At 60.1% G+C, this 14,342-nt stretch overlaps 2 protein-coding genes across 2 annotated transcripts; one reads left to right on the forward strand and one right to left on the reverse strand.

Moving 5' to 3' along the window:
* Positions 1-2,035: 2,035 nt before the first annotated feature.
* On the forward strand, positions 2,036-4,818 carry CMQ_2389 (beta-glucosidase 1 precursor; the record flags this gene model as incomplete). The annotated part of the gene is made up of 3 exons (XM_014316347.1): positions 2,036-2,292; positions 2,355-2,743; positions 2,810-4,818. The coding sequence occupies 3 exons, from the start codon at positions 2,036-2,038 to the stop codon at positions 4,816-4,818; spliced, it is 2,655 nt and encodes an 884-aa protein (XP_014171822.1).
* Positions 4,819-4,966: 148 nt separating this feature from the next.
* Positions 4,967-13,927, reverse strand: CMQ_2404 (polyketide synthase; the record flags this gene model as incomplete). The annotated part of the gene is made up of 4 exons (XM_014316362.1): positions 4,967-13,278; positions 13,471-13,528; positions 13,591-13,677; positions 13,745-13,927. The coding sequence occupies 4 exons, from the start codon at positions 13,925-13,927 to the stop codon at positions 4,967-4,969; spliced, it is 8,640 nt and encodes a 2,879-aa protein (XP_014171837.1).
* Positions 13,928-14,342: the final 415 nt, after the last annotated feature.

Raw genomic sequence — 14,342 nt, forward strand, 5'->3', positions numbered from 1 at the left:
CACGTGAGGTTGTGTGCGCGAGGGTGAAGAATGGGAGACGGACACGAGGACCACGACGGAAGGCCTTCGGGGCTGTGGGTACATCTGGCTGCTTGGACTCCCGGGGAATACGAGTACGAGAACACGGCAGTTCCGTCTGTCCACGATGTTGCCAACCTGGAGTGTCTGAGCAGAAGCAAAACCGGTGTGGTGTGAGGCCAGACACATGTATGCAGACGTGACGGTGCAGCGGTTCTAGCACATGTATCTACGGGGAAATTTATTTGGCCGAGAGACAAATACTCTGCACTTACGGAGTACAACCTTTTGAGATACCATACGACGACATTCTGTATTGGTGCTTGAACAAGAAAGCAGGGAGATGAGTGCGGTGTCGTAACGTCGCCAATCCTTAGTATTCTAGTCACCTCCTTGTCTTACTACGTAGTATACGGAGTAGTACTCCGTACTCCGTATCGTACATACTCCATGCGCCATAAGATGCCTTGCTCGTACGAGTACGAGCATGGCGTGGGTTATTTCGGATCGCCACCGCAGGTCTTCTCCGATTTGCGGAATTGTGATTCCCCTTCTCTCGCAACCATCTCATTCTCGTCGTCCCTTTTTTTTCGTCTTTCCCCCCTTTTACAACGTAAGGATATTATGACCTCAGCACGTGGACTCTTCGCGTTTCGGCAATACTACTCCGTACTCCGTGCAGTGTCGTATTACGCCCCCCACATACCCCGTTTCTCCAGATCGTCCCCAAAGGTCTCCCGTACACCGTACTAAGCACGAGTACTCGTACTGGCGCCCTTCCTATGAGTGTGATTTATAAGAGAAATGTTGAGCACACTGTACAAGTAGAGTACAGGCAATGACACGTACGCACAACATATATCACGATACAGATACTCGTAAGGAGTACGAGGTAGCAGCAGTGTCAAAGCAGGGAGGCATGAAAATGGAATGCGGTCCAACCAAGCTTAAGCCTGTGGGAACCGTGTCTATGTTTTTATGGTCTGCATTCCGTAAGGTAATAGCTGACCATACGGAGTAGAAAGCCCCTTATTGCTCCACATACCGGCCGACACGACCCTGCTTTCTCGTCAGGATGTTACAGTTCTGCGATGAGCAATCTGCACGCTTGCTGTTTTGCCGATGACGGGAAGACTCCAAGCAGGAGGCAAGACAAGCGCGGGGTTCCAGCGCCGATGTAAACGGGCCGATCTCAGCCACCGGCTCCGCACGCGGTGGGGCTTCAATGCAGTGGAGTTGTGATGAATTCCGGTTTCTCGACACAGTATTTGGTAATGTACCGTACGCTAGTACTCAGATTGACAGAAACGTAAAAGATGTACTCTTTACTCCGTATTTGCTTCAATTTTGTGGGTGCACTTACTTTGTAGGATGACGCCCGTTGCTTCGGTACCGTGTTAGTGCTGCATTGCGGCCTAAATCGGGAAACCCCGAGCCAGTCGGATCCCAGCTTAGGTAGAAGAGGAGGCGGCTTGGCTCTCTGGATATCCCTGTTACCCTTACATCGTGTCTGACAACAACATCTATCACCTGTTCGTCAGATTGTTTAATTTTACAGGTGCCTGTAGATCACGAAGCCTCTGACCGCCGACTTTGCCTTTCTATATATGCCGGCTAAGCGTACCTTTATCCCAAAGTGCGAAACGCGACGTTGTGGGGGAAATACTAAATTAGGAGACTTGTTGCTCGTCTTCAAGAATGCACTGGATCAGCGTGAGATTTATTGCTGTGCTATTAGTGACCGGCTGCAGCTCGGTCGCTCCTTCCGCGTACGCCAGGTCTGCCAGCCCACGAGAGGCAAGTGCAACAGACTTGTTCTTTTGCGACCCTTCTTCCACGGGGCTACATAAGTTCTGTGTCTTGCTTTGGCAAAAGACAGCATTGATTCTCGGCGTCTTTATCACTGGAGTTTCCAAATAATTCAATTACACATTTTGACTCCCCTCATCTGTCATCGTTTGGCTCAGCTTGGACCTCTGTTTGCATACTGTTTTACCCCGGGCCATCTTCTACCACCATGATGTGGTTTGCTCTTTTTACAGCCCTCGCTGGTTGTGCCAGCACCTATGCTGACCTTAAACAGCATGTATACCGCAACCGAGATGAACCCTCTGGCGTCACGAAGCGTGGTGGCCTTGCAGAATCGCTGCCGTTTTACCCGTCGCCATGGATGAATCCAAGTGCTGATGGCTGGACGGAAGCATACGTCAAGGCTAGGGATTTTGTGTCGCAGATGACTCTCCTGGAAAAGGTCAATTTGACGACAGGAGTAGGGTGGGTTTCCCTGGCTGCGAGACTGTTTATCTCCACCGGAGTCGCCTTTCTGACAGATACAGATGGGAGGGCGAGCAATGCGTCGGCCAGGTCGGTTCTGTTCCCCGCCTGGGGCTCACCTCGTTCTGCATGCAGGACTCACCCGTTGGCGTGCGTGATACGGACTACAACTCAGTCTTCACGTCGGGCCAGACCGCTGCAGCCACCTTCGACCGCCAACTCTTGTACGCCCGTGGATTGGCCATGGGTCAGGAGCACCGTGGCAAGGGCGTCACCGTGCAGCTGGGTCCTGTTGCTGGACCAATTGGTCGATCTCCTGAGGGCGGCCGCAATTGGGAGGGATTCTCTCCCGACCCAGTACTGACCGGCATTAGCATTGCTGAGACTATCCGTGGAATTCAAGACGCTGGAGTTATAGCCTGTGCGAAGCATTTTATCGGAAACGAGCAGGGTTGGTCACAACCGTCTTGCCTAATGGCCTGCCCGAACTGTCACTGCGTTTACTGACATATCGCAGAACATTTCCGCCAGGCAGGCGAGGCGCTGGGCTTTGGATACAATATCGCCGAATCGGTTTCATCCAACATAGACGACGTTACGATGCACGAGCTTTATCTTTGGCCGTTTGCGGATGCGGTGCGGGCGGGCGTCGGATCGTTCATGTGCTCCTACAACCAGGTCAACAACTCATACAGTTGCCAAAACTCCAAGCTTCTCAACAACTTGCTGAAGGGCGAGCTTGGCTTCCAGGGATTTGTCATGTCAGACTGGCAAGCTCAGCATTCTGGTGCGGCGAGCGCCCTGGCTGGTCTAGACATGACAATGCCCGGCGACACAGAATTCAACAGTGGCTATAGCTTCTGGGGAGCCAATCTGACTTTGGCTGTGATAAATGGCACCCTGCCAGAATGGCGTATTGACGACATGGCCACGCGAATCATGGCTGCGTTCTTCAAGGTGGGCAATACTGTCGGAGGACAGATTCCCATTAATTTCGACTCCTGGACGCTCGACACATACGGACCAATCCATTATGCTGCGGGCGTCGGCCACGGGCAGATTAACCACCACGTTGATGTCCGAGGAGATCACGGGACACTGATTCGGGAAATTGCTGCGAAAGGAACGGTCTTGCTCAAAAACACCAACGGCGCGCTACCGCTGAACAAACCGCACTTTCTGGCGGTTATCGGCGACGATGCCGGCTCCAATTTGGCGGGTCCCAATGGCTGTTCCGACCGAGGATGTGATAACGGAACGTTGGGAATGGCCTGGGGCTCTGGGTCGGCAAACTTTCCGTATTTGGTCACACCTGATGCCGCTCTGCAGGCCCAGGCGCTGAAGGATGGCAGCATGTACCAGAGCATACTGTCCAACTACCAGACATCTGCCATACAGGACTTGGTGTCGCAGGATGGTGTCACCAGCCTCGTGTTTGTCAACGCGGACTCGGGCGAGGGGTACATCGAAGTGGATGGCAATGTGGGTGACCGCCTTAACCTGACGCTGTGGCATGACGGGGACTCCTTGATTGAGAAGGTCAGCAGTCTGTGTAACAACACGATCGTCGTCATTCACTCTACGGGCCCCGTGCTAGTGGGTGACTGGTACAGCAAACCCAATGTCACGGCCATTGTATGGGCAGGTGTTCCGGGGCAAGAGTCGGGAAATTCGATCGTGGACGTGCTGTACGGTGCAGTCAACCCAGCGGCACGGACGCCATTTACATGGGGAAAGACACGCGCAAGTTATGGTACAGACGTACTGTACGAACCCAATGCAGATGTGCCACAGGTGGATTTTGAAGAGGGCGTGGCCATTGACTACCGACATTTCGATCGCACGAACCAAACTCCGATTTTCGAGTTTGGCTTTGGCTTGAGCTACACCAGCTTTTCTTACTGCGACCTGACGGTGCTCAAGAACACAGGCGCTGCACCGTACAAGCCAACGCAGGGGTTTACGGGGGCAGCGCCTAGCCTAAACACAACCAGGGCGTCGACGAATCTGAGCGACTACATGTTCCCGAGCCAGTCATTCCCGTACGTGTGGCAGTACATATACCCCTACTTCAACACATCGTCGTCTGCGCAAGAGGCATCGCAGGATCCAGACTACGGGAAGACGGCAGACGAGTTCCTTCCAGCCCACGCCACGGACGGATCTCCGCAGCCACTCCTTCGGGCCGCAAGTCAGAACACGCCGGGTGGCAACGAGGGCCTGTACGAGATTCTGTACAAGGTGTCGGCACTGGTGACCAACACGGGTCCGGTGGCAGGCGACGAGGTGGTGCAGCTGTATGTGTCGCTGGGAGGGCCAAACGACCCGCCGGTGGTGCTGCGCGGCTTTGAGCGGCTGCGAGATCTGGGGGCTGGTCAGGCGGGCCTTTTCTCGGCTGATATTACGCGACGGGATCTGAGCAACTGGGATCCGGTGCTCCAGGACTGGGTGATCAGCAACTACACGAAGACGGTGTATGTGGGGTCCAGCAGCAGGAAGCTGCCGCTCAAGGCCATACTGCTCTAGATGGCAGAAGACGTCTGCATAGGTAGAAAACGTGACGAGTACGCAGCAGGTATATTGATCGAGAATTTCTATTGGCGCCGTGATTATCATGGTATCGTAAACATTGCCGTTGTATGACCACGCAGTGAGCGAAGAGGAGCGGCCATTCTCAATGCTCGGTGGCCAGCAGCTCCTTCTTGACGAGGCGGGATTGGCGGGCGATGAAGCCGGCGAGGGACTGGACGGTGCGGGAGCCAAGAAATTCGAGGACGGGGACGGTGGCCTCCATCTCGCTGGCGACCCAGTTGCGCAGCTCGACAGCGATGAGCGAGTCGAGGCCGTACTGGCTGAGCGGCTTCTGGACGTCGAGGTCATCCTCGGACGGCAGCATGAGCAGGGAGACGATCTTGGCGCGCAGAGCGGCCTCGAGCAGGGCAAGGATGTCGGACAGGGCGTCGGCAGCGCGCAGGCGGGCGCGGATGGACTGGGTGGCGGTGTCGGCAGCATCAGCGGTGCCCTGGCCTTTGTTGGCGTCGGCGTCAGTGGCAGACTGAGCGAGATGGCGGGCCTGGGCGAAGCGCGGCTCGAGGTAGGAAGGCCGGTGGATGTCGCCGCCGGTGTAGCGACCGAGGCCGAGACCGGTGAGAATGTTGGCATCGAGCAGGGGCATGGACGTGGCTGTGGCTGAGGCTGTAGCTGATTTGGGGTGTGAAAGCGTGGCGTTTGTGGCGTTTGTGGCGTCGGGTGGGGCGGAAAAGGCGGCTTCGATGATGGCTAGACACTCAGGGCCGTCAATCTCGTCGAAGCCGTGTGTACGCAGGGTCTTTTGGACGTCGGAGTGCTCGGCGACGTAGCCAATGCCGGTGATCATGCCGAGGTTGATAGTGGTGGCAGCTTGGCAGCGGCGGCGGCGGTAGCGCGCAAAGGCGTCCTGGAAGGCGGAGGCGGCGCCGTAGGCGGTCTGGCTGGGGTTGCCGATGATGCCGACCATGGAGGAGAGCAGGACGAAGAAGTCGAGGTTGGCGGGCAGCTGGCGGTGCAGGTTCCAGGTGCCGGCGACCTTGGGCGCGAGCGAGTTGTTCCAGGCGGCAGAGGACATGTCCTGAAAGAGGGCGCTCTCGAGGACGAGGCCGAGATGAACGGCGCCGCGAATGGGGGGAAAGCCGGCTTCGGAAGCGGCCTGTAGGGCGGCGGCGAGCTGGTGGTCGGAGGCGACGTCGCAGTTGCAGGCGAGAACGTGAGCACCGGCGGCGCGCAGACGGGCGACGGTAGAGGCAGCGACATCGCTGGTGATGCCGCCGCGGGAGAGGAAGATGAGGTGACGGGCGCCGAGCTCGTGGACCATGCGAGCAGCGAGGGCACGGCCGATGCCACCAAGGCCACCAACGAGGAGGTAGGAGGCGTCGGCAGGGAGCTGGACGCGGGGGACGCGGGGTGACATGACGCGAGCGAGGATGTTGGGGTTTGTTGTCGTGGTCACAGACGGGGTCACAGACGAGTCTGCGACCAGGACGAGCTTGCCGATGTGACGGCCAGCCTGCATAGTGCGTAGGGCGGAGATGGCATCAGCCAGGGCATAGGTGGCCAGGGGTTCGGGCACACGAGCGACGCCCTGGCGGACAAGATCCATGCTCTCAGCCCACAGACGGGCGCCATAGTCTGGTCGATCAGCCAGCAGGGTGATCAGGTCGACGGCGGCAAAGGTGACGTTGCGCAGAAAGGGGGCCATGTCGAGGCGGCCGTGGCGCTGCAGATCGCGCTTGCCGAGCTCAATAAAGTGGCCAAAGGGCGCGACACAGCGCCAAGACGCGTGCAGCAGCTCACCGGCAAGCACGTTGAACACCACGTCGACACCACGACCACCGGTGACCTGTAGCACTGCCTCGGCAAACGACGCGTCACGGCTGCTGAAGACGTGGTGGGCTGCCAGGCCGCATCGTTCGACGAGAAAGCGCTTCTTGGTCGGCGTGCCGGCTGTCGCCAACACCGTTGCTCCACGCTGCTGACAAAGCTGTACGAGCGCCTGGCCAAGCCCACCGGCAGCTGCGTGAATCAGCACCGTGTCGCCAGCTGCAAGTCTCGCTACCCGCAGCGAGTGCACTGCCGTGCACAGCACAATCGGCAGTCCGGCTGCTGCTGCCGTGCTGACGTGGTCCGGCACCTTTTGTGCTCGCCATGCCGCCAGTCGCACCGTCGTGGCAAATGTCCCATCGCTTGGCCCTGCTACCCGGTCGCCCACTTGCAGCCTGCTGCTCACTCGTGCCCCGATGCGCGTCACGATGCCCGCGCACTCGATCCCCAGGCTGCGGTTCGCCAGCTGGCCCATGGCCACCATGACGTCGTGGAAGTTGACCCCGGCTGCCTGCACGGCCACCTCGATCTCGTCGTCGGCCAGCGGGGCTGCCCGGCCATTGTCGTTGTCGTTGCCTGCTGCTAGCAGTCGTGTGTCGTCGTCGAAGAAGAGGCTGTCCAGCTGGCCCGGCTGGCCCACCTCCAGCTTGAGATTGCGGCCCGGTTGCACGGCCGGTGCGTCCACGAGGTGTCGTCGGCCCATTCGCGTTGCCACGTACTCGCCTGTCGTCTCCTGCTCCACGTATCGCGGCAGGTGCACCATGCCCTCGCGCACCGCCAGCTCCAGCTCCACCTCCATCGTGCTCGCAATGCTGTCCTCGTCCGCCTGGCCCGTCCGCCCAAACGACTGGGCAAACACCCGTGCCACGGTACCGATGTCTGCGCTGCTCTCTGTTACCTCCAGGTCCAGGTGAACTAGCCGGCCGCCCAGCTCTACCCGCAATGTTCGCATCAGCCCCTGCACCAGCGAGAAGTCGGGCGCGTTCTCGCCGCTCGCCGTTCCACGTGTTAGCCACAGCACATTTGCTGCTGCCGTGTCGGCTGGCCGCACAAACAGCCGCCGCATCCATTCCATGCTCTCTGCCGTCTGCGCGCCTAGCGTGCTTGCATCTGTCTGGTAGAACACGACCGTGTGGCCGTCTGGGATCGTGAGCTCGGCTTCGTCTACTAGCATGACCGGAGAAGACAAGGACGGCATGAGTGCCTGGCCGACCTGTTGCAGCCATGCTGTTTGGCTTGCGCTGTCCGTGACGAGGACGACAGGAGGGAGTGTGGTGTCTGGCGGTACGTGATTCGAAACATCAGCTGTGACAGCCACCACAGGCTCGGAAGCCATGACAGTGTGTTCCGCCAATTCCGGAAAGGCCTCCAGTACAGTCTCGATCGTTGGTGTTGCTTGAAGCTCTGTCCATCCATCCACCTCTTTCAGCTTGCTAATGTCTGCGAAAGCTTTCAACGGCTCAACCGTCTCATTTGGCAGTGTCATCTCCGCCACAGCCGTGCTGATCATCATCGATCCCTGATGCGTCGCCACGTCGGACGTCTCCCACACGGCCGCGTCCAGGCCGGAGAAGCCGTTCTGCCGCAGGACCTCGTCCCACTGGCTCTCGGCCAGCAGAGGCGACTCCTGCCGGTGGGCCTCCTCGGCCTTCCACCATCCGTCAAAGATGCCAAAGAGCGTCGCCACGGAGCACACGCGCTGCTCCGGCACGACGACCAGCTCGATCAGCAGCAGTCGCCCACCGGGCCGCAGCAGACTGCGGGCGTGTGCCACCGTGCGGCTAATGTTGTGCGTCGCATGCAGCACGTTGGCCGCCACCACCAGGTCGTATGTTCCGGCCTCGAAACCCTGCGTTGTCGGCGGCCGCTCGATGTCCAACCGCCGGAAGCGCACCTGCGACTGCCACGGCCGCGTCTTGGCCCGCACCGCCTCGAAGAAGCCCGAGCTGATGTCGGTCACGTCGTACGTCTCGAACCGCGGCACCGTCCCGCCGGACGCTCCGTCTGGACGTCCCAGCGCCTCCAGCAGCGGCAGCGTCGCGCCACCAGTGCCTGTGCCGATCTCCATAATTCGCATCGCCGGGTTCTTGTGCGCCAACAGGTCCACAAACACGGCCGCCTGTTGGTATTGCCGCGCCATCCGCGGGTTAAGAGCGTAGTACCGTCCCAGCACGTCGCCCTTCATCGTCACCTCCAGCGGATCCGCCTCGCCTAGCACAATCTTGTGCATGCTGGCCGTCACCGCTGCCAGCAGCGGGCCCTCAGCCGTCGCCGTCTGCTCGAGTTCAGCCAGCTGTGCTGCCCGCTCTTCCGCCGCCGCGTTCGGCCACGACGCCATATCGCTCACGTGCACTGCTCGCCGCGCCACTGCTTCAGCCCCCTTCCGGGCCACCTCCTCGGCCTGCACCCGCAGTACCGCGTCACGCTGGCGCTGCAGCGAGCCGTACAGCTTGCGGCCCTTGACCGAGAGCAAGGCCACCCGGTCGGCTGGGATCTGCGCCAGCGCTCCGTCCGCCATGTAAAAGGACGACTGGTCCAGCCGACGCAGCAGCTCGGTCTCGGCCTCGGCCGGCATCAGGTGCGCGCACAGCGCGTCGAACTGACCTGGTGTCAGAAATGCCGGGTCTGGCCGCCATGCTGTCTGGAAATAGGTTTTTGACGGCAGTCCGCTGCTGCCGTTGCCACCCATGCTGCCACCCAACGACGTCATGCGCAGGCCTTCCATGCGGATAAGCGGACCAGCGGCTGCCGCCGTCGTCTTCTGCTCGGCCCCGTTCCAGCCGGTCAGCTCGATGTTGAGGTTGCGGAACCCGCTGCGTTTCACGTTGAGATACACGCCCAGCGCATCGCCGGCATCCATCTGGCCCAGCTCGGCCGCCACATACATGTAGCCAAAGTACACTGGCATCACGGCCGCTTGTAGCAGCTCGCGGAACGCCATGATCCCGTGCAGACACGCGTCCAGCGTGCCCGGGTGCACCACGATCGGGCTGTGGTAGTGCGCCGGCATCACGGCCGCAATGTCTGGCACTGTCACCGTGCCAGAAATGCGTCGTGAGTCGTCCGTCGCCGACCGTCCAGAGCGCGCATTTGTCAGGTTCGCAAACGTCGGCCCATATTCCAGCCCGATGGCCGTGCAGTACGCATACAGCCCAACGAGGTCGACATCCCGTGTGCAAAGCGCTTCCGTCTCAGCGCGCACAGCCGCATCCAACCGCGCCCGTTCGCGCCGTAGCGCATCCATGTCGGTCACCAAATCGCTGTCGGCAGCCTCGCTGGTCTTCCACCGCACTGCAATCTGTCCACGGCAGTGCTCCGACCAGCGGTCCACCACCGGCGTGCCCATCGGATTCGTGCTGCTGTGCGTGCTGTCGCTGCACGAGTACACGAAAAACTCATGCCACACGGTCGAGTTGTCCTGCGCGTTCTCGGCCAGAGGCCGCAGGCTGATCTGCGCCTCCACCTCGCCCGTGTCGTCCGGCACGATCAGCGCCTGACCCAGCGACACGTCCCGCAATTCGTAGCCCGCAATCGTCACCCCATCCTCCGCCGTCGTCGACGCCGTCTGGCGCGCCGCCTCTATGGCCATGCTGAGGTAGCCTGCTGCCGGGTATACCACCAGGCCCTGCACCCGGTGGTCGCGTATCCATGGCGTCTCGGCCGTGCGGATCCACTGCCGCCATCGCGGCTCCAGCGGGTTGCCGAACCGCACTGGTGCCCCTAGCAGGTCGTGGCGCCCGTGTGTCCGCGTCCGGTACCGCCAGCTCTCGCGCGGCTCACCCCAGTACGCCGTCGCGTGGTTCCACGGATACTTGGGCAGATTAGTCAGCAGTCGCGGTATGGTCTGCAGCCGTGCCATCATTCCTGGCGGACCAAAGGCCGGGCTCGTTCGTGCGTCCTTGTTGACGGCCGCGATGTCGATGGCCAGGCCCCGTGAGAACAGTGCCGCTGCTAGTGCCTGTGCCGTCTCGGTGGCGTCCTGATTACGGCGCAGCACGCCCAGCACGCCGACTTTGCTGCCCAGCGACGGGTCTACCTGCAGGATCTGCCGGATCGGTCCAGCTAGCGCCGAGTGCGGGCCAACCTCGACAAGAGCATCTACGGCCGGCCCCTTGCCGCCGCCGTCCTTGCACAACGCCATCAGTGCCTCGGTGAAGCGCACCGGGTTGACCAGGTTGTCGACCCAGTAGTCGGCCGTCAGCGCGCCGGGTGCCAGCTTGGCACCAGTGACTGATGAGAACATGACTGCCGGCGCCTCTGTGCCATCGTCTGCGGCTATCTGCCGCTCGTCAATGGTCTGCATGACCGTGCGGTTGGCCTGCAGAAGCCTGCGGTAGTCCTCGGCCGCGACGGCCATGCGGTGCGAGTGGTATGCAAACGCCACAACCAGCTTGCGGTGGCGAATCCCACGCTCTCTGCACACGTCCACGAGCTCGTCCACGGCCGAATCGTCACCCGATACCGTGAAGCTTTGCGGACTGTTGTAGCAGGCGATGACGGCACGACCGCCGCGCTGCAGACCGTCCAGAAGGGCCAGCGTCTCGGCCTCGGAGCAAGCTAGCGCTACCATACCGCCGCGACAGGCCTGTGCAGCCTCGGAGTCGAGCGGCACCCGGAAATAGGCCGCTGCCACAGCCGCTTCGTGGCTCAACAGTCCGGCTGCGTACGCCGCACCAATCTCGCCGCTCGAGTGGCCCACCACGGCCGACGGCCGCAGGCCCCAGGCCCGCAGCATGTCCACCAGGGCCACCTGCACGATCGTACACAGCGTCTGGCTGACTGCCGGCTCGTTGACCCGTGACGTTTCCGCGTCGCGCTGCAGCAGCTCCTCGTCCAGCGACCAGTCAGCTTGCAAGGCCGACGATGTCAGTACCGCTGCGCTGCGGTCCAGGGATACCCTGAATGCTGTGCTTGTCCGTGCCAGCTCGCGTCCCATGGCCCACCACTGTGCGCCCTGGCCGGTGAAGACCCAGCCAGCTCTCATCTTCTTGCTCGATGATGGCACCGTCTGCTGGAACCGCAGTCCTGACAGCGCCTCTCGCAGCTCTGCGCCCGATGCTGCGGCCACTGCTGCCTTCCATGCCAGTCCAGATCTCCGTGTCGCCAGAGTAAATGCCAGGTCTTCCAGCAGCTGCAGCTCCTCCGGCTTGTCGGCCTCCTCCATGTACGTTGCCAGCTGGGCCGCCTGTGTCTTGCCACTTGCTTCGTCGGCTGCCGTCAGCACAAACAGATGGGGCACTCTCAGCTTCGCTGCCTTGGAGAAAGATTCCTTGGGTGTCGAGCGATTGAGCCTCGCCAGGTGCTCTGGTAACAGAGGAAGTGCACCTCCATTTTCGGCCTTCGTTTCCGCCTCTACTTCTGATGTTGTTTTGGCAGTTTGGATGAGTTTTGCAGCTGCTGATTGCTCGACCGTCGCTCCTGCCTCCACTGGCAAAGGCTCCTTAGTCATTGCTGACTCAGCAATGGGACTTGTCGGTGGCGATGATGTCGACGAAGCCGCGCTGTGCGACCGCGCCACAGACGCGCTAGTTGCCGTGCTGAATGAGCTATCTAGCGACAGGCTGTGGCCGTGCCGGAAGCCCGACATGCTTGCCGCCATGCTGCACGTGTGGATGTAGTCTGCTGCGTTCTCCAGGATCACGTGCGCGTTCGTCCCGCCGTACCCAAAGCCGTTGACTGATGCCCGCAGCACGGGCAAGCGGCCTCGGGGCAGCTGCGAGGATGTCGCCAGGACATCCCGCCATGGACGCAGGGTTGTTGGAACCTCTAAATTCCACTCGGCCAGCGGGATCTTCGTGTTGGGAGACCGGAAACCGGCGTTGGGTAGAATGGCCTCGCGCTCTAGCATCATCACAGTCTTGACTAGGCCGGCTGCACCAGCAGCACCCTCCAGATGGCCAATATTCGTCTTGACACAACCGACAACAAGAGGCCCCTTCCCAGCGCTTGCACGTGCGAGGCCAAATGTCTCATGCAGTGCGCCGGCCTCTATGGGATCGCCGGCCTGCGTGCCAGTTCCGTGGGCCTCGAGATACGACGTGTCCGCCATGTTGAGACGGGCCTGTGCATATACGCGGCGGATCAGCGCGGCCTGGGCAGTGCCACTTGGAAAGGTAATGCCCGGCGTGCGGCCGTCCTGGTTGACACCGGTATTTCGCACAATAGCTCTCACGGCGTCGCCCTCTTGAAGCGCTCGGTCCAGCCGTTTCAGAACAATCACGGCCACGCCCTCGCCACGACCGTATCCGTTTGCGCGGCTATCGTACGTGTAAGACCGCCCGTCTGGTGACAGGAAGCCCATTGTGCTCATCGAGCCCAGTGAGTCTTGGCACAGCAGGCAGTTGACGCCCGCCACCACCGCTGCGCTGCACTCCCCTGCCCGCAAAGCCTGGCACGCCTGGTGCAGCGCTACTAAGCTTGAAGAGCACGCCGTATCCATCGTCACTGACGGCCCATGCATGTTGAAATAGTACGACACCCGATTTGCCAGCATCGCCTGCCCCGACCCTGTGGCGTGGTACAGCGGCAGGGCGTCTGGGTCCCGTAATGTGATCTTGGCCCAGTCAAAGCAGAAGGAGCCGACGAAGACGCCCATGTCCGACCCCGACACATGGTCCAGTGGTATCCCGGCTATACATGTTAGCATGGAGCTGCATGCAGCTTTGGCTGGGCGTATGTGGGTACGAATGCAAATGGAGAAGTGGAAGGTGTGGGCCGAAAGGCGTAGACAACGAGGAGGAGGGGAGGTGATGCAGAGGTGAGATTAGGCGAGGCAAGGTAGTGGCGGCGATGCAAGTGAGTGGATTGTAAGCACGAACTGACCGTTTTCTAGAGCTTCATATGTGCCCTCGAGTAGAAGACGCTGCTGCGGGTCAAGAGACTGCGATCGTGTCAGTCTGGAGCATTATGCTAGTGAAATCGGGAGGGGAAATTCAAATGTACTGCTGCTTCTGCCTTGGTCATGTTGAAAAAGGGAGCGTCGAACCGGGCCACATCTTCGCGCAAGAAGAAGCCCCCCTTGACATTGGTCTGCAGCAGGTGTCAGTAAAACTCCATAGGGAAATAGAGCGGGGATTCGTCAAGGGACAGTACGAACAGCTCCATTTCGGGCTTGGTCTGGATGGTAATAAGCCTCTGGATTGAATCTTGTTGATGGCGTCTCTGTCCAGGCATCCTCGCCGTCGGAGCACATCTCCCAGAGCTTCAGCGGATCGGTGGCCTTGCCTGGAAACCGTCCACCGAGGCCGACAATAGCCAGAGGGGACACTTGTTCGGCCATTGTGCTTTGTGTGCTGTATTGCGTCGTGCCGGCAGCCCTTTGATGTGGCACGACTAAAATTACGTGTGGTCGTCTTTTGGTATGATGTATATGATAGCAGGTTGAGATCCGCAACAAGTAGTGGTGGAGATAGCAAGGAATGAAAAATATTAATAGACGAGTAGATGGCTTAAGGAGGATGAAGGAAGAATTTTGTGTGTGAGAACCAAGAAGGGTAGAGTAGTAGATCAATGTGATGAGGAAAGGACATTCAGTGCCCCGAGCATGCACGCACCGGGAGCCGTGTTACGCCTGCAACGCGTGTAAATCTGGCTTTATTATGGTCTGTTGCTCCCCCCCCCCCGGTCAAGGTGGAACTAAAGCCCAGGTGAGAGATATGTCACAAAAAAATGTGAGGTAAGGTCGGCCGAGGTTA

Source organism: Grosmannia clavigera (genome assembly GCF_000143105.1).
Source record: "Grosmannia clavigera kw1407 unplaced genomic scaffold GCSC_156, whole genome shotgun sequence".
Lineage (NCBI taxonomy): Eukaryota > Fungi > Ascomycota > Sordariomycetes > Ophiostomatales > Ophiostomataceae > Leptographium > Leptographium clavigerum.